The following is a 20,333-nucleotide window of genomic DNA, read 5'->3' on the forward strand; positions in this document are numbered from 1 at the left end:
CCTGGAGAGAGGGCCCCGGTGCACCCCTTGGGCCTGCTCATTGTGTTGGAGGAGGTTTTCAGGGGGAGCTTGGGGGTGGGCAAAGGGAGGAGATCCTGTTTTATCTTTGCCTGGGGGTGGGCCTTATTTACTGTATATGGGAACTTTGTTTTGATAGGAAAGGTGAGGTAGTTTTATCACTAAATAAATATTAGACGTTAAAAGAATATGTTTAAAATATATAATTTGACAAATATTTCATTTCTTGGTCTTTTAATCAAGGAAGATCTTTATGTATTGCCTTTTCCCCAGTACATAAGCAATAAATGGCAATATATGTACAGTGAAGGAAAATTAGGAAGTACAGGTAAGAAAAGCAAAAAATCTTGAATGAATAAGGAATATCACTCCACTGCTAAAATATCCTGTCGTGCATATATTTTATCTGTGGAGATTGTGGTTATGTGTGCGAGCATTTTTATATTTCTGAGGACTTAGAACAATGCTAGGCATGTGTGTGTGTGTGTGCGCACGTGCTGCTCAGTCGTGTCCTACTCTTTGTGACCCCATGGACTGTACCCCACCAGGCTCCTCTGTCCATTGGATTTCCAGGCAAGAATACTGGACTGGGTTGCCATTTCTTTCTCCAGGGGATCTTCCTGACCCAGGGATTGAACCCCCATCTCTTGTGTCTCCTGCATTGGCAGGCAGGTTCTTTACCAACTGCACCAACTGGGAAGTCCAGGTGCATTTCTGAGGGGCTTTCAGAATTTGCAAAGTACTTTCACAAACCTTGCTTGATCCTCTTTAAAATTCAAGGCCACACAGTGAGTACTGAAAGCTAGTTCTTGACTCCAGAGTTTTAGTTTTCATTCTACTTAACGTTTTCTAAATCCTTTCCCATGAGGTTTCCTAGTTACACTTAGTTTTTTGTTTTGAATTACAAACGTAATCCGTTTAAGGTAGTGCTGAGGACCCCAGCTATGGAGTTGGCAGACCAGAACCTCCTCTCCTCTTTTTGAGGTGTTCCTAGGTTTTCCTAGGTTTCCTAGATGTTCCTTGGCTTCCCAGGTGGCGCTAGTGGTAAACTCACCTGCCAATGCAGGTAGGCCACAAGAGACACAGGTTCGATCCCTGGGTCAGGAAGATCCCCTAGAGGAGGAAATGGCAACCCACTCCAGTATTCTTGTCTGGAGAATTCCATGGACAGAGGAGCCTGGTTGGGTACGGTCCATAGGGTCGCAAAGAGTCAGATACGACTGAAGTGACTAAGTATGCATAAGAACTCAGCGATGAGACAAGGAAAAGCTCTGATGGTTATGAGTAAGAGAGTGCAACTAACTCAAGAAAAAGAAAATGCATATTCCTTGTACAGCGTCGCGAACGCGTTCACACAACACAGTTCCGGAATACAACTTTTGGATCAGAAAGCCAGAATGAACTTGGCCTTGGTAATTCGCTCCTCGCCTCACAATTGTCCTGGTTAAGGCGTAAGACCGCAGAGCTGGGGAAAGGGGGCGGGGCTTGGTCCGGGGCGGAGCTGACGCTGAGGGCGGTGCCTGCGCCGGGGAGGTCGCGGCGTAGCTCCGCCCCCATCGTTGGCGGGAGATCCGAACGTCTGCAGAGTCTCTGATGGCGGTTGCGTGAGGTGGTTCGAGCTTCCAGCGGGTGTCCCGTTGGCTTGGTCTTCTCAGCGGCTATGAGGCGCAGAGGCCCGGAGAAGGAGGAGGAGGCCTGCGGCGTGTGGCTGGACGCTGCGGCGCTGAAGAGGCGGAAAACGCAGGTGGGTCGTTGCAGGGGAGAGAGGGTGGTTCAGGAGGGCCTAGGGGCCCAAAGGCGTGTGAAGAGAAGCGTTTGGGTGAACCTGGAGATGATGGAGATAGAGTCGGGGGGCGAGAACGAACATATTTAGCAGTTGAGGGGAGAGAGGGGCCGGAGTCTGAAAAAGGCTGAAGAATGGGATTTGGGAAGGGTGGAGAGAAGAAAATGGGGTAGGAAGGCTGACAGGCAGGCTGTGTGGGGCGGCATGTGAAGAGGCTGGGACAGCGAGGTTTCGAGGTGAGAGAGAGTTTGGAGAGAAAATCTGCTTGAGGAGCGTAATGGAGCAGACAGACTCCTTAATGTAGAATCCCTGCGAGAAGGTAGCAGAGGCTCAAGTACGCGGAGGGGTGGGTGCGTAGAAGTTCTCGCCGGGAGGGTCCGCTGCCCAGAACTGGTAACTTCAGGGGGGAAAAAAAATAGAAGAAAGGAAAAACAGAAAAATAGTGAGCATCCACTGATGTCACATACTGTATTAAGTATTTAATATGTATTATGTGTATCATCATCTTTATGAGAGTAAGGAGACTGCCGCCGCCGCTAAGTCGCTTCAGTCGTGTCCGACTCTGTGCGACCCCGGAGACGGCAGCCCACCAGGCTCCCCCGTCCCTGGGATTCTCCAGGCAAGAACACTGGAGGGGAGGGGAGGTTAATTAAGCCAGGTTCAACCAACTAGGAGAATTGGAAATCAAACACAGGTTTGGCACATATGCAAGATTCTGTTAGTCATTACAAAGAAACAAAAGTATGAGATAATAATATTTACTGTTTATTGAGCATTTTAAGCCGGACATTGTGCTGAATATTTCCAACGAGTTATTTTGTTTGGTACAGTTCTATGTAGTAGTAATATATGTAATGTATGTAGTAATATGTTTAACATATGCAGTGAAATATCTAACATTTATAACCTTTCCCTGTCTCAGAGGCCACAGCTTTCTTGGGTATCCTTCTAGAGATAGTCTGTGCATCTACAAGCAAATGCATAACTATTCTTTTAAATAGTAGCATCATACATGTTGTTCTGCAGCTTGCTTATTTCACTCACTGTATCTTAAGGATTATTTCATATGGCTCACAGAAAGCTGCTTCATTCATTTTAAGGACTACATAGCATTCTGTTATGAAATAGTATCCATTATAAGCAATAATAATGTCTTAGTCAGCTGGGCTACCATAACAGAATACCATAGACTGGGTGGCTTAAACCAACAGAATTAATTTTTTCATTGTTCTGGAGGCTGGAAGTCTGAGATCAGGGTGCCAGTATGGTTGGATTCTGGTGAGGACTTCCTGGCTTGAAAACAGTTGCCTTATTCTTGTATCCTCAACTGGTCTTTTCTTGGTGTGTATGTGTGTGTGTAGAGAGAGACAGAGATATATGTGTGTACTTGACCTGAGGCCACAAGAAGGCTAGTGTTGCTGAAGCAGAGTGAGGCAAACAGGAGTAGATGAGATCTAAAGAGTGTGGAGAGCATAGGTGGCCAAATAATGTCATGTCGGTATTACAGCCTCACATACGAATTTTGGAGTACACGATTCAGCCATCGCAAGTATATATGTGCTGTGTTTAGTTGGTCAGTCACGTCCGACTCTTTGTGACCCCATGGAATGTAGCCTGCCAGGCTTCTCTGTCCATAAGGATTCTCCAGGCAAGAATACTGGAGTGGATTGCCATGCTCTCCTTCAGGGAATCTTCCCAACCCAGGGATCAAACCCAGGTCTCCCGCATTGCAGGCAGATTCTTTACCCTCTGTGTCATAGGGAAGCCCGCAAGTATATATAGTATTTATGTTTACCAGTCTTTTCTTGATAAGAAGCTGTCTCTGCTACTGCTGCTAAGTCACTTCAGTCATGTCCGACTCTGTGACCCCAGAGACATCAGCCCACAAGGCTCCCCCGTCCCTGGGATTCTCCAGGCAAGAACACTGGGGTGGGTTGCCATTTCCTTCTCCAATGCAGGAAAGTGAAAAGTGAGAGTGAAGTTGCTCAGTCGTGTCCGACTCTTAGCGACCCCATGGACTGCAGCCCACCAGGCTCCTTCGTCCGTGGGATTTTCCAGGCAAGAGTACTGGAGTGGGGTGCCATTGCCTTCTCCAGAAGCTGTCTCTAATCTTTTGCTATTAAAAACACTTATGAAATGAAGAGTTTTATACACACATCCTTTTGTACATATGCAAATAAATCATCTGCAGGATCAATTTCTAGAAATGAGATAACTCGTTAAAGAATGTATATTTTTAAAATTAAGAACATGAAACATGTAACCTTGTTTAGTAAATACAAAAGTCTCTTTCTTCTATCCAGTGGTTAAAATATATATCACTTCAGAAATCTGAAACATATTTCCTGTAGCACAGGAGTTCTCCAGAGAGAGTCTGTGTCAAGCCTTATATTTTTTGTTGACTATGTTTGTCGAGCCTGGTAGGCTGCAGTCCATGGGGTCACTAAGAGTCGGACACGACTGAGAGACTTCACTTTGACTTTTCACTTTCATGCATTGGAGAAGGCAATGGCAACCCACTCCAGTGTTCTTGCTTGGAGAATCCCAGGGACGTGGGAGCCTGGTGGGCTGCCGTCTCCGGGGTCGCACAGAGTCGGACACAACTGAAGCGACTTAGCAGCAGCAGCAGCAGCAGCAGCATTTTTGTTGAATTAGTAAAGTCATCTTGCTTCCTTGTCAACTTTTTTGTTCTTCTCTAGTATGTGAATGAGTATGCTCCAAAAATAGGAGTTTTATCATATTATAGATAGAATGGTGACCTTTTCCCCCACATATAGGGGAAACGGCTAATTAATGGGTGGTAGGGAAATAAACGTATTTATCAAAAATGACCAAAATATGCAATGGGTGTTTTTTACTTCTGGAGTTAGGAATGAGCCTTTTATACTTTTAGAATAAATACATTCTTGATTGATGTGAGATGGATGGGAAATCTGTGTACCAGTTTAATTTAGAAAGAGAAGCAGAAGAGAGCTAAGAGAGAAAAAGGGATTACCCCTCAGGGAAGAGGAGAATCAATATTTATTTCTATATCTGTAACTCTGACACTCCAAGTCACACCTTTTCCTTTGATGATGTTATGATGAAAACATTTGTCTGTTGATCTGGTACATGGCAGGAGTCCTCTCTCCAGGATCTCTAGGCCCTTTCCTCTGATTTCTGGAGGCCTGGACCTTATGACTGTAGTCACTGACGCCATTATTCCCAAAGATACTTTTATAAACATTTGTTCTTCCACTAGTTCCTGTTCCTCTGATGTTAAGATTTCCAGCCCAAAGCAAAGTCCTAAAGATTCCCTTTTACAGGATGTAGAATCCTGCTTCTTCCTAGATTAGCTATACAATAGGCCTGAATGAGTTTTAATGTCAAGTGTCAATGAAAAATTAATAGTCAATTTAAGAAAGAAAGGGAAAATTTTATTTGGGCCAGCTTGAGGATTATAATCTGGGAGACAGTTTTTCAGAAAGCTCTGAGGACTATTCCTCCTATAGAGGTCAAGGCAAGGTTATATTAGTTTTTGAGATAAATGATTATATATGCAAAGTAATAAATTGAATTTACATAGGCAGGAGGAGAAGGGGACGACAGAGGATGAGATGGTTGGATAGCATCACTGACTCAATGGACATGAGTTTGAGCAAGCTCCAGGAGTTGGTGATGGACAGGGAAGCCTAGTGTGCTGCACCTCATGGGGTTGTAGAGTCGGATACGACTGAGCAACTGAACTGATTATGAAAAGAACATCTTTTTTTGGTGTTAGTTCTAGAAGGTCTTGTAGATCTTCATAGAACCGTTCAGCTTCTTCGGCATTAGTGGTTGGGCCATAGACTTGGATTACTGTGATATTGAATGGTTTGCCTTGGAAATGAACAGAGATCATACTGTCGTTTTTGAGATTGTACCCAAGTACTGCATTTCGGACTCTTTCGTTGACTATGGGGGCTACTCCATTTCTTCTAAGGGATTCTTTTCCACAGTAGTAGATATAATGGTCATCTGAACTGAATTTGCCCATTCCTGTCATAGCTTTTCTTCCAAGGAGCAAGTGTCTTTTAATTTCATGGCTGCAGCCACCATCTGCAGTGATTTTGGAGTCCAAGGAAATAAAATCTGTCACTGTTTCTATTGTTTCCCTATCTATTTGCCATAAAGTGATGGGACCGGATGCCTTGATCTTCATTTTTTTAATGTTGAGTTTTATGCCAACTTTTTCACTTTTCTCTTTCACCTTCATCAAGAGGCTCTTTAGTTCTTCACTTTCTGCCATAAGGATGGTGTCATCTGAATATCTGAGGTTATGGATATTTCTCCCTGCAATCTTGATTCCAGCTTGTGCTTCATCCAGCCTGGCATTTCGCATGATGTACTCTGCATAGAAGTTAAATAAGCAGGGGGACAGTATACAGCCTTGACGTACTCCTTTCCCAATTTGGAACAAGTCCGTTGTTCCATGTCTGGTTCTAACTGTTGCTTCCTGACCAGCATACGGGTTTCTCAGGACGGAGGAAAGGTAGTCTGGTACTTCCATCTCTTGAAGAACTCTCCACAGTTTGTTGTGATCCGCACAGTAAAAGGCTTTAGCGTAGTCAATGAAGCAGATGTTTTTCTGGAACTCTCTTGCTTTTTCGATAATCCAACAGTTGTTGGCAATTTGGTCTTTGATTCCTCTCCCTTTTCTAAATCCAGCTTGAACATCTGGAAGTTAATAATTCACTTACTCTTGAAGCCTAGCTTGGAGAATTTTGAGCATTACTTTACTAGCATGTGAAATGAATACAAGTGTGTGGTAGTTTGAACAATCTTTGGCATTGCCTTTCTTAGGGATTGGAATGAAAACTGACCTTTTCCAGTCCTGTGGCCACTGCTGAGTTTTCCAAATTTGCTGACATATTAAGTGCAGCACTTTCACAGCATCATCTTTTAGGATTTGAAATAGCTCAGCTGGAATTCCTTCACCTCCACAGCTTTGTTCATAGTGAGGCTTCCTAAGGCCCGCTTGACTTCACATTCCAGGATGTCTGGCTCTAGGTGAGTGATCACACCATCATGGTTATCTGGGTCCAAAATGCAGTACTTGGGTACTTTTTATTGGCCATCTTTGAAAAAAGACAATTACAGTTTTTTGTAGTTTTCAGCAAATTCGAAAAAATTGGGGCTATTATTTCTAAGTATATTTTCTGCTGTCTTTCACCTTGTTTTTTGGAATTCTTGTTATATGTGTGCTCCATATTCCACAGACCATTAAGAATTTATTCTTTTCAGTTTCTCACTCTGCTTCGTTTTGGATTGTTTATATTGTTACAACTTCAGGTCCCACTGTTTTTTTTTCCTGTAGTCTCTATAATCTATTAAGCCCATCTACTGAATGTTTCATAACTTCTATTTCTTTCATTATTTTCACATTTTCCTGTAAATGCTTGAGCATATTTAAAGTTTGCTAATTCTGTCATCCTTTATATGTACACACACACACACACATACATACATACGGGCCTAACAGGTCAGCTTGCAGTTCCCTGGATCTTAGTTCCCTGACCAGGGAGTGAACCCAGGTCCTCAGCAGTGAAAGGGTGAAGTCCTAACCACTAAATTGCCAGGGAGTTCCCAGTCATCCCTGGTTTTTCTGAGTCTGTTTCCATTAACTGATCCCCCACTCCACCCCCACCTCCCCATTATGGGTTATTTTCCTGCATTTCACATATCTAGCAATGTTTTGTTGGGACTTGACCATGGTTCTACATTGCTGGGGGTCTGGATTTTGTTGTCTTTAAAGAATATTGAAATTTGTTTTGGCAGGTAGTTACTTGCTAATCACACTGCTCTTTTTTTTTTCTAAAAAGTATTCATTTATATTTATTTTTGGCTATGCGAGTCTTCATTGATGCATTGACTTTTCCTCTAGTTGCAGAGTGGAGGCTACTCTAGTTGCGGTGTGAGGGCTTCTCCTTGCTGTGGTTTCTCTTGTGGAGCAAGGGTTCTGGGGTGCACAGGCTACAGTAGTTGCGGCTCCTGGGCTCTAGAGCACAGGCTCAATCAGTACTTGTGGCGCATGGGCTTAGTTGTTCCTTGGCATGTGGTATCTTCCTGAATCAGGAATCGAATCCATGTCTCCTGCATTGGCAGGTGGATTCTTTACCACTGAGCCACCAGGGAAATCCCAGTCAGCTTGTTTTTAAGCTTTGTTAGGACTGGTTGATTCAACAAACATGAACTTGGGGAGACTCTGGGTGATGGTGAGGGACAAGGCAACCTGCTGTGCTGCAGTCCATGGGGTTGCTAAGAGTCAGACATGACTTGGTGACTGAAAAAATAGCAGGACAGGTTTGGAATAGTTTTTGTTCTGGGGCCAGTTTAGAATTGCTTAAGGGGTGATCCTTCTAATTCTGCTAAATGTCCCTGATGTTAAAAAGTTCTTTCTAGGAAGAAATGTGTCTTTAGGTCTTCCATCCATTTTTTGATTGGGGTTTTTTTTTTTATATTGAGCTCCATAAGCTGTTTGTGTATTTTGGAGATTGGTCTTTTGTCTGTTGCTTTGTTTGCAAATGTTTTCTCCCATTCTGAGAATTGTCTTTTCATCTTATTTATGGTTTCCTTTGCTGTGCAAAAGCTTTTAAATTTAATTAGGTTCCATTTGTTTATTTTTGTTTTCATTACTCTAGGAGATGGGTTGAAAAAGATCTTGCTGTGGTTTATGTCAGAGTATATTTCCTATGTTTTCCTCTAAGAGTTTTATAGTGTCCGGTCTTACATTTAGGTCTTTAATCCAAGTATCATATATTAACACATATATGTAGAATCTAGAAAAATGGTACAGATGAACTTATTTCCAGGGCAGGAATAGCGATGCAGATGTACAGAATGGATGTGTGGACACAGGGATAAGGTGAGGTGGGATGAACTGGGAGATTAGGATTGACATACATACACTACCATGTGTAAACCAGGTAGCTGATGGGAACCTTCTATATACTACAGGGAAATCAGCGTGGTGCTGTGATGACCTAGATGGGGGCATAGGGGTGTGGGTGGGAAGGAGGTCCAAGAGGGAGGAGTTCTATGGCTCAAACAGTAAAGAATCTGCCTGCAGTGCAGGAGACCTGGGTTTGGTTCCTGGGTTAGGCAGATTCCCTGGAGAAGGAAATGGCCACCCACTCCAGTATTCTTGTCTGGAGAATTCCATGGACAAAGGAGCCTGGTGGGCTACGGTAAACGGGGTCACGAAGAGTCAGACCCAGCTGAGCAACTACCACCTTCACTTCTCACTTAGTTGTGCGGCAGAAACTAACAACACTGGAAAGCAGTTATACTCCAATTTAAAAAAAGTGTTTCTACGTTGGCTAGTGAGAACCCTCCCAGCCCTGTGTGAGCTCTAGAATTGTTCATCTTGTGCTTCCTGGCATTTTTTGTCTGACCTCATGGGGTTTTGCCTACCACACAGGTGGGTTTGTTTTCAGTAATGAACTGAAGGGCTCTCTATGTAGATTTCTGGATGTGCTTCTCTGTGCTGCAAATCCCAGCCACCTCATCTTTCCCCAAATTCCAGTCTCAGCCTGCTCAATTCATCAAGATGGCAGTGCTCTGCCTGGGTATCTCTCTACATACAATGCAGTCTGACAGGTGCTACCTAGGGCGACCCAGGGTTCACCTTATTTTTCCTGCTTTCGGGGATCAGTCCTGCACTGCCTGTTATCCATCATCCAAAATCAGTTGTTTCTATATCTGATTCAGTTTTCTAGTTTTGTATGGTGGAAGGAAATACTCCATACTAATACTACAAGTCTATGAATTTTATGCCCAGGATTTTCCAAATGTTAAAATGAAGTCAACTTTGGGCTAGAATTAATAATTTGGTTCAAATTTCAGGCCTACTTCCAAATTGGTACATTGTTGTTGTTCATTTGCTAAGTTGTGTCTGGCTTTGTGACCCCATGGACTGCAGCAGGCCAGGCTTTCCTGTCCTTCACTGTCTCCTGGAGTTTGCTGAAACTCATGTCTATTGAGTTGGTGTTGCCATCCAACTTATGTCCAACCATCTCATCCTCTGCCATCCCCTTCTCCTCCTGCCTTAATCTTTCCCAGCCAGGGTCTTTTCCAATGAGTCGGCTCTTTGCATCAGGTGGCCAAAGTATTGGAGCTTCAGCATCTATCCTTCCAATGAATATTCAGGGTTGATTTCCTTTAGGATTGACTGGTTTGATCTCCTTGCAGTCCAAGGGACTCTCAAGAGTATTCTCCAGCACCACAGTTTGAAAGCATCATTTCTTTGGCACTCAGCCTTCTTTGTGGTCCAACTCTTACATCCATACATGACTACTGGAAAAACCATAGCTTTGACTATATGGACCTTTGTTGGCAAAGTGGTGTCTCTGCTTTTTAATATGCTGTCTAGGTTAGTCATAGCTTTTCATCCAAGGAACAAGTGTCTCCTTGTCAAGTGGGCCTTAGGAAGAATTACTACAAACAAAACTAGTGGAGGTGATGAAATTCCAGCTGAACTATTTCAAATCCTAAAAGATGATGCTGTTAAGCTGCTGCACTCAATTATGCCAGCAAACTTGGAAAACTCAGCAGTGGCCACAGGACTGGAAAAGGTTAGTTTTCATTCCAGTCCCAAAGGCAATGACAAAGAATGTTCAAACTACTGTTCAAATGTGCTTGTTTTGCATGCTAGCAAGATAATGCTCAAAATCCTTCAAGCTACACTTCAAAAGTACATGAAACTGGTACATGGATATTGGCAAATCTCATTCTTTGACTTTCACAGCCAAACTGAATATAATCCTACTTTCCCTACTGTTTGGGCATTCCACAACAAGCAAATGGAAACAAAACCAAGTCACAAATAAAGGAGCATGGGATGAGTGTTAAGTGTAGTGAGATTTGTGCTGCTGCTTTGCTCCTCCTCTTATTAACAGCCAACTATTATTGTTGTCTGAGAATTGTGTAAGCCTTTTTTATATCAATCAACTCACCAAATCCTCCTAACTGCCCTGTGGGCTTGGTACTGTTCTTGTCTCCATTTCACAGATGAGAATGATACAGAGATGGAACAACTTCTAGAGGGTCATGCAGTTAATAGGCTGTGGCAAAACTGGTGTTGATTTGAGCAGAAGCTGTGTGACTTGGGAGCCATGCTGTTAAACCACTATGTGACTATTTGAAAACTATTGAAAATGAATCAATTGCTGCTGCTGTAGAATCATAAATTATCTTTAAGTATAAAGGAGAGAATATCTTCTGTGGAATCCCTTCAACAGATCCTGTTTGTTTAGTCAGCCTGCTGATTTCCACGGGGAAGCACAAAGAATGGGCTAGAATTGGAATATATGATTCTTGAGGAAAAACAGATACCATCAGTATGGCAGAAAACGGTGGAAGGAGAGGTACAGCCAAAACTAGAGAAGCGTATATGTGGAGTCCAAAAGATCTAGTGTGGTTCCAAGAGGGCAACTGCTGTTTATTGAGTCTTTCCTGTCTGAGCTGTCTTGATATTAATCGTTTCTATTATTCTTTTTCTCCCCTTCCTTAAGACACAGTTAATCAAGTCAAGCACCAAAATGTTAACACTCCTTCCTGGAGAGAGAAAGGCTAAAATTTCTTTTACTCAAAGAAGCTGTCCATCTGCAGGCACTCGGCAGACCAGCATTGCTTCCTTCCTCACCTCGCAGCAAGGTATGGTGAGCACACTGAAAGCAATCAGGGTGCGAAAGGGAGTGCACGCATTCTTCCAAGCTGGAACATTTACGAGAAGTGGTGTCACCAGTGCTTTGTGTTAAACTTAGCTGACTTATTAGACAAGTTATAAAGCACAAGAAAACATCGTCTTTTGGAAAGCAATATATACGTGCTTTTACAAACATGCTTTTCTGGTTCTGTTTATCACAGTCTAAAATTAAAATATTGGTATTCTTTGACAGAGCAGTGAGGAAAGGTATACTTGAGGGTTGGGGGGGGGAGCCATTAGTAAGGTATATGTATTAGTAAGGTATATGTCTTGGATTGGCCACAGTTAATAGTCTGTATAAGATTAATTGATAATTTATATGTCTATATGAAGCTTCTCAAATTAATCAAAGTTCAAAGGTGTTTTTTTCTTAGCTTGGCATAAAGTTGGCTTGTGTCTCATCATTCCTTGGCAATTCTTTGTTCACATGTTCCTCTTTGGGGACCAGCTGCCTCAGAGCAGGCTGGGGCTTACAGAGCAGGATTCTTGTCAGTTGAAGTGTGCTGGGAAGAGTTCTAATTCTTGGTGCCATTCCCAGGACTGCTTTGCCTAAGCCTTCAAAATGCTTTCTCCCTACCAGAAACAAAAACTTAAAATGATCTTTTGCTTTAAGCAACGAGTGCAGATTTTTTCAAAACCACTTTCCAATTCGAAATTCTTGTATATTCTATATAGTCTGTATTGAAATCTTAGAAAAAGTTGAGAACGCTTTTAAAAAATAATTTCTGTAGTATATTTCTTGGAGAAAGAAGAGTTATCAGCTTTGTTTATAATTAGATCTTGGCCTCATTTGTGGGGGAGTAGGAATTTCATGTTACATTTATCCTTAAGGCAGACAGGATCCATTCCACACCTGATAAAACATACAGGCTGGACACTAATAGTTTTTTTAATTGTCCTTTCTACTGATTGACTTAGCAAATAATTGTATCTTTATTCCATTTTCCATGAATATTTGGGGAGCGGGAGACTTACATTCTGTCAGAAGATTTCTGAGTTGGCTGGTTAATGTGATCTCTGAGACTTTACAAAAATGGTATATACTGAACATGTTTCTCAAAGGATAATATCCAGGAGTAATATTTGGCCAGCATCACTATTCAGAAGAAACTACATGTTAAATAAAAAACAAAAGCAAAACTGATCTTCCCTATTGTGTTAAACAAACCCATAACACTAAAATGTGAAGAGTAGGTTGTGGTCTGATTATATGCCATGTTTATTAGGTAGGTCAAAGCAAGCACCCATATATTTTGAGAAGGGGAATATAAGAACTGTGTTTTAGACTAGAGATTGAAAGCAGGAAGGTCAAAGGTAGTATGGTAGCTGATACTGATTACAGAAAAAGCCACCTGAATCCTACTCAGGTGGAGTTTTCCTGCAGAATAATATTTGTTCATCTGTTTTACTAGGAAAGACAAATGGTGCTGACCAGAGGAGTGTTTCATCTCATACAGAAAGTCAGACCAACAAAGAGTCTAAGGAAGACGCAACCCAGTTGGAACATCTGACCCAGGGCTTGCGGGCTGACTTCATGGCACCCCCTTTAGCCACTTCAACCCCTGCAGACATCCAGGAAGCTAGACTTTCTCCTCAGTCTCTCAAGGCTTCTTGCCAGCATGGAATAGGAACCCCATACTTGACTGTGCCATGTTTGTTCCGGCCTGATACCTCAGTCTGTGCTGGAGCGAGTAAGGCCTCACTGGCCTGCTCCTTCGCCCACGACCTGGAGAGTTCTTGCTTGCTGGACCAAAAAGAGGGAGAGGATTCTTCCTGTGAAAGGGAATGGCTTCAAGGATCTAAGAAAAATAATTATCAGAGTGTGGAGAGACACAGTAAAACAACTGGGCACAAGGGCCATCAGCTCTTGGATAAGACTAACTTGGAAAATGTGTCTGCCAAAAGAAGCAGGCAGGCCCCTGTCCTTCAAACATACAAGGATTCCCGGCGTGGAGCAAACATGAAAGCAGTAAAACAAAGCTCTTGCCCTATTCCTGGGTTTTCCTGGGACAGTGAAAGGAATGACAAGGACTCCTGGAGTCAGCTTTTCACTGAGGATTCTCAGGGCCAGCGGGTCATTGCCCACAACTCTAGAGCTCCTTTCCGAGATATAACCAACGACCAAAATCAGGGCTATGGGCGGGTCCCTAATAGCCTTTGGGCTCAGTGCCAGGACAGGACCACCCAGTTCAATCTGCAGCCTGATTCGCTCTTTACCCAGGACTCTGAAGGTAATCAAGTTATCAGGCACCAAGCCTAAATGTCTTTGTGAGGGTTTGGGTGTTTGGTTCTAAAAGTACCTAGAAATGACATATAAGAAAACATCTTCAGGGGGTGAGTATGTTTGAGGAGGGGAATGTAAGATTTTCGTTTTAGAAAGGTCTTTCAGGAGAATGATCTTTGGTGGGAGGGAAGCATGGGATGAGGCTGTCGTTATTGAGCATTTTGTGTCAATAAAGCAGGTGGTACCACTTGTTGAGACAGTGTGACTGGCTTCATGTCTTGCTCTGAGGATGAGGTGGCTGGTGAATTCCCTGCGTGAGTTCGGAAGCACGGAAGGTGAGCACGGAAGGGACAGGGCAGGTACTCATCCCTCCACTAGAGCCCACTACGCAGCCTGCACAGAGGGACCTCTTTGCCCTTTTAGATGCTTCTGACTTGGAAGCTGCTTCTTATGGATATGTGTTTTTCTAATCTTTGGCTGTAATTTTACCCATTCAACCTAAGCTTGTCACCATTATTCTTGACTTTTTTGAGTGATGAGGCAATTCTCCCAGACCAGGCATACAAGGACAGGGAGGATAGACAGAGAAGTAGAATGATTAGGTAGTTTTGTTATTTTATTTTTGTGGTAACTTTACAGTACTTTAGGATTATATATGTTTAAACATCTCCCTGAAAAGGGCTGACTTATAATGATCTAAACGGGAGAGAACCCCCTTTGAAAACTATGAATCCAAATAAATGACTGTTTACAAAGCTGGCTCTGATGGTAACTAAAACATTACCAATTTCGTTTTTTTGAAAAAGCAATGTTCCGTCACTGCCATGGGTCTGATCTGAACACAAATCCAATCTGATTTGTGTTCTATTCAAGACATCATCCACCGGGCAGCAGTTTCCCATGTTGCAGGTGTGGTACGTAGGAGGCTTAAAAATAAGCCTCTAGGGGGCAAGCGTGCAAGTTATAGGATGGACTGGCTTTAAGAAGTTAAGTGTTTCTAAAGGGAACAAGAAGCTCCCTAGGTAAGAAGCTTCCTCCTATAAAGGCAGGAACCTGTTTACAAAAGCTCATATACCTTGAAATTAATAGGAATTCTATACCTGTAGGGGATACTGGGTGGTCACAACTCAAGAGATGGACACAACCAATGCAGTATCTCTCCACATCCTTCCTTTAATGTCAGGTAATACTTCAACCCAAACACACAGTATACATACTGTAGTGAAAAGGACCTGAGGGCATCTGAGTCATGCATGGTATAGTAAGTACAAACCTCGGCACCAAGCAAAGGAGCTGTCAAGGGCCTGGAAGATTCACTCTTCATTTCTCTTTCCTGCTCGGCTTAAAGTCCATGGAAGAGAAAGAGCTTTCAATCAGTGGAACCAATGAGGCATCAGGGCCTTGGAGGGTAGATTTGGTTGTACAGTATTACAAAATATATTTAAGAAAAAAAACAGCCCAGGCCTCCCAGCAGTATCCCAAGCCTCAGCTGGTCCAGTGGCCCAACCTCTACATGTAAGTGTTAAGACAGGGAAGGGGGAGAGAATGATTGCTGGGCATTGGTGTCAGTTCATGATGGAGCAGCATAAGATTTTCCCTGCCCTGTGAATGTGCACATACATTTATAGCCCCCTCCCCTCAGCCCTGCTCTGCTGCAAGGAAGCGGCTGAGAGTGATTGACAGCTGGGCACAAAGTGTTCAGTGAGACCAGTTATGGGGTCTAGTGCAGTGAAGTCAGTCTTTCATTTAGGACCTACTTTCACACAGGAGAAAGGAAAAACCAGAAAGTTCTATCTCACCCTTTAAATTGAGAGATTCCAACGCATATAATTACCTGTGTCTCAGCTCAAAGCAGTCCTTTAGCTTCTAAGGTTTGAGTATGGAAAACATATAATGCAGCTCTTCTTAGTCCAAGCTCTAGCTTTCGCCAAGACTGTTGCAGATTTCTAACTGATAGGCAGAAACATCTGCGGTGAGGGAGGCAGCACTGAAGGAATTCCAGGAGCGTGAGACTGAGTTGTAGAGCTGAGTGATATCAGTTCCCTTTTCTACTGATATCTTCTTCCTTCAGAGCAAACTTCCTCCTTAGGACCTCAGAGATAAGAACAGCAGGATCTTCCTCCTTCAGTGAACTCCGGCTCCTAGAAATAGAATAATAGCTTATGTTTATTGAGTACTTTGGTTTTTCCAGTAGTCATGTATGGATGTGAGAGTTGGACTATAAAGAAATCTGAGTGCTGAATTGAAGCTTTTGAACTGTGGTGTTGGAGAAGACTCTTGAGAGTCCCTTGGACTGCAAGGAGATCCAACCAGTCCATCCTAAAGGAGATCAGTCCTGAGTGTTCACTGGAAGGACTGATGCTGAAGCTGAAACTCCAATACTCTGGCCACCTGATGTGAAGAGCTGACTCATTTGAAAAGACCCTGATGCTGGGAAAGACTGAGGGCAGGAGGAGAAGATTGAGGGCAGAGGATGAGATGGTTGGATGGCATCAGCGACTCAATGGACATGAGTTTGGGTAAACTCTGGGAGTTGGTGATGGACAGGGAGGCCTGGCATGCTGCAGTCCACGCGGTTGCAAAGAGTCGGACATGACTGAGCGACTGAACTGATTTAGTACTTATTCTGTCCTGAGCAGTGTTTTGTGTGTTGGAATACAATCTTATTTAATCCTCACAACACTCTTATGAGGTAGAAGCTATTACAATCCTTTTTTACCAATGAGGAGATTGAAGCACAGCAATGTTATGACTACGCCCAAAGTCATTAGTCAGTAAGCGATTGAGTCCAGAGTTTAAAACCAAGCTTGCAGATCTCATCTTTTAATTAGACATGGTTTTACTATTTCCTGCAATGGCTATAAAATGTGGGCAAAGGACCATTAACCTGTTGGTATTGGCCTGTCATGGCTAAGCTTCTGATCCCACCTTCTAGCTCTATCTTATAAGCAATCCAGAATTTACAGTTAAATGTTCACATTTTAAGACCCATGGGAGCAAAACCAGTTCCAGATTAGGGTAGGTTCAATTACCTGATAACCTCAGGTATCTTCCTGGAAAGTAGTTGCTTGAAATCCTAGTGAACTTACATATAATCCTCATGAAGGCATTTTATTGGTCATTATGCTAGATATAAGGGCTAAGATTATTATTAAACCTCGAAAACCAAACCAAGAGGAACTGCCTTCAGTCTGTCACATTTCTGAACCTTGAGGACAGGACTACTTTCCCATTCTTACTCATCAACCCAGCTCCTCCTATCAACAAAGGAGAAAAGATCCCAGGGCATGAGTGAGAGAAAAGGCTTAGCAGTAGGGGATCATAGATCTAACTGGTACAAGAGGCAAGTGTAAGAAAGTTGGAGAGTCAGTCTATAAAATACTGATCAGAAGAAAGCAGCAGCAACTGAATTTGGGAATGCTGGAGATCAAAGAACTGGGGGGGTCTGTATGACCAGCCTGACTAGGGACAGGTAGTAGGATCCACTACCAGCACCCTTGTCTAGTTTTCAGAAGAAAATGGGACCAGAAAACAAAAAGGGATCTTGTGTGAGGTGAGTCACTGTCCCTTTAAAAGTAACTTTATCATTTCAGGAGGCAGCCCTCACCTCCCCAGCCCTGAAAACAGCTTTTTTTTTAAAGGCAAAATAATTTTTAATGGCATAAATGAATAAGCAAACAATGTACAACGTCTGAGCCCTAGTTAACTCATGTGTAGCTACAGATTGATTTATCTGTTTGTAGGTTCACAGATGGGTTCTGTAACTAGGACGCTTAACAAAGGATAATTCTGAAACGTAAGATTTACACGTCTGCAGATACTGGCTTCGGAGAAGGCAATGGCACCCCACTCCAGTACTCTTGCTTGGAAAATCCCATGGACGGAGGAGCCTGGTAGGCTGCAGTTCATGGGGTCGCTAAGAGTCGGACACGACTGAGCGACTTCACTTTCACTTTTCACTTTCATGCATTGGAGAAGGAAATGGCAACACACTCCACTGTTCTTGCCTGGAGAATCCCAGGGACGGGGGAGCCTGGTGGCTGCCGTCTATGGGGTCACACAGAGTCGGACACGACTGAAGTGACTTAGCAGCAGCAGCAGCAGCAGATACTGGCTTATTTGCATCCACCGAACAATTTTTCTTTATTTTTTATTGAAGGATAATTGCTTTACACAATTTTGCTGTTTTCTGTCAAACCTCAACATGAATCAGCCATAGGTATACATATATCCCCTCTCTTCTGAAGCTCCCCCATCTATCTCCCCACCCCACCCCTCTAGGTTGATATACAGCCCCTGTCGAGTTTCCTGAGCCATACAGCATACAGCCATACAGCAAATTCCCATTGGCTATCTATTTTACATATGGCAATGTAAGTTTCCATGTTACTCCTTCCATACATCTCACCCTCTCCCCATGTCTGTAAGTCTATTCTGTTTCTCCACTGCTGCCCTATAGATAATTCTTCAGAACCATTTTTCTAGATTCCATATATATGTGTTAGAATACGGTATTTATCTCTTTCTGACTCACTTCACTCTGTATAATAGGTTCTAGGTTTATCCACCTCATTACAACTGACTCAAATGTGTTCTTTTATGGCTAATATTCCATTGTGTATATGCACCACAACTACTTTATCCATTCATCTTCGATGGACATCTAGGTTGCTTCCATGTTTTATCTATTGTAAATAGTGCTGCAGTGATCACTAACTCCCGGAGTTCACTCAGACTCATGTCCATCGAGTCAGTGATGCCATCCAGCCATCTCCTCCTCTGTTGTCCCCTTCTCCTCCTGCCCCCAATCCCTCCCAGCATCAGACTCTTTTCCAATGAGTCAACTCTTTGCATGAGGTGGCCAAAGTACTGGAGTTTCAGCTTTAGCATCATTCCCTCCAAAGAAATCCCACGGCTGATCTCCTTGCAGTCCAAGGGACTCTCAAGAGTCTTCTCCAACACCACAGTTCAAAAGCATCAATTCTTCGGCGCTCAGCTTTCTTCACAGTCCAACTCTCACATCCATACATGACCACAGGAAAAACCATAGCCTTTGACTAGATGGACCTTTGTTGGCAAAGTAATGTCTCTGCTTTTGAATATGCTATCTAGGTTGGTTATAACTTTCCTTCCAAGAAGTAAGCGTCTTTGATGGACAGGGAGGCCTGGCGTGCTGTGATTCATGGCGTCAAGGAGTCGGACACGACTGAGTGACTGAACTGAACTGAACAATGGTGTATGATACATGTCTCTTTCAATTTTAGTTTCCTCGGGGTACATGCCTAGGAGTGGGATTGCTGGGTCATATGGTAGTTTTATTCCTAGTTTTTTAAGGAATCTCCATACTGTCTTCCATAGTGGCTGTATCAATTTACATTCCCACCAACAGTGCAAGAGTGTTCCCTTTTCCCCACGCCCTCTCCAGCATTGTTTGTTTGTAGACTTTCTGATGAAGGCCATTCTGACTGGTGTGAGGTGATATCTTGTATTTTTGATTTGCATTTCTCTCATAATGAGCAATTTTGAGCATCTTTTCATGTGTTTGTTAGCCATCTGTATGTCTTCTTTGGAGAAATGTCTGTTTAGGGCTTCCCCCCACTTTCTTATTGGGTTGTTTGTTTTTCTGGCATTGAGTTGTAAGAGCTGTTTGTATATTTTGGAAATTGATCCTTTGTCAGTTGTTTCATTTGCTATTATTTTCTCCCATTCTGAGGGTTGTCTTTTCACCTTGCTTAGAGTCTCCTTTGCTGTGCAAAAGCTTTTAATCACGTCCCACTTGTTTACTTTTATTTCCATTACTCTAGGAGGTGGGTCCTAAGAGAATCTTGCTTTGATTTCTGTCATCGAGTGTTCTGCTTGTTTTCCTCTAATAAGAGTTTTATAGTTTCTAGTCTTACATTTAGGTCTTTAATCTATTTTGAGTTTATCTTTGTGTGTGGTGTTAGGAGGTGTTCTAATTTCATTCTTTTACATGTAGCTGTCCAGTTTTCCCAGCATCATTTATTGAAGAGGCTGAAAACAGCTTTTTAACTGCATTAAAAAATACAGCTGCACACCTGGCCTCTGGACTTTGAGGTTAAGATGTCAAATATTTCAATGCCCAGAATCTACATTTAAATAAACACTTCTGGTATGTCCCATGCAGTAGAGAAACACTGCAGGCAGATGACTCTCAGGCTGGAGCTCCAGGGCTTCTCTGCTAGATGAGTTTCTCATGGTAGGTATTTCCCAAATCCCCTCACACTCCCATCAGAAACACCTAGAGTTCTACTCCTTGGGTGTTCTGCTTTGGTAAGTTTAAGGTGTATTTTGAACAAACCCAAGCAATTCTGATCGGCAGCCAGAGTTAGGCACTAGGCATCTCAAAAGCTTTGTTCGTAAATCTGTGTTTCCAGGGTTGGTTTGAATAATGGACCACTATTTAAAGGGAATTCTCCTTCCACCAAGTCTACTTTTTGAGATACTAAAATAACTATTATGCAACTGTACTTTGAAGGATGGGGCACAGGGACAGTTATTACTACCAGTATGAGAACTGGAGTGGTGAAGCCTTGCTGGAGGACAGAAGCTGGATTAGATGAGCC

The 20,333-nt window shown here is 42.9% G+C and overlaps 2 protein-coding genes across 8 annotated transcripts in view; one reads left to right on the forward strand and one right to left on the reverse strand.

Annotated features, from left to right (window-relative positions):
- Positions 1-235: 235 nt before the first annotated feature.
- Positions 236-20,333, reverse strand: part of MTFR1L (mitochondrial fission regulator 1 like) — a 29,684-nt gene continuing 9,586 nt past the window's right edge. For 5 of the 7 annotated variants that reach the window (XM_061393006.1, XM_061392996.1, XM_061393014.1 and 2 more), the window contains one exon: positions 14,348-15,890. In XM_061393006.1, coding sequence (XP_061248990.1) covers positions 15,785-15,890 — 106 coding nt within the window. In that variant the 3' untranslated portion in view covers positions 14,348-15,784. Of the gene's footprint in view, positions 1,844-2,211; positions 6,898-14,347; positions 15,891-20,333 lie in introns of those variants that run through there. The other 2 variants (XR_009731553.1, XM_061392988.1) reach the window with 2 other exon arrangements.
- AUNIP (aurora kinase A and ninein interacting protein) lies at positions 1,679-15,725 on the forward strand. The gene is given in 5 exon segments (XM_061393049.1): positions 1,679-1,762; positions 11,332-11,473; positions 12,938-13,756; positions 15,659-15,670; positions 15,673-15,725. Coding segments are annotated over 5 exon segments (1,110 nt in total).

Source organism: Bos javanicus, chromosome 2, assembly GCF_032452875.1.
Source record: "Bos javanicus breed banteng chromosome 2, ARS-OSU_banteng_1.0, whole genome shotgun sequence".
NCBI classification, from domain to species: Eukaryota; Metazoa; Chordata; class Mammalia; order Artiodactyla; family Bovidae; genus Bos; species Bos javanicus.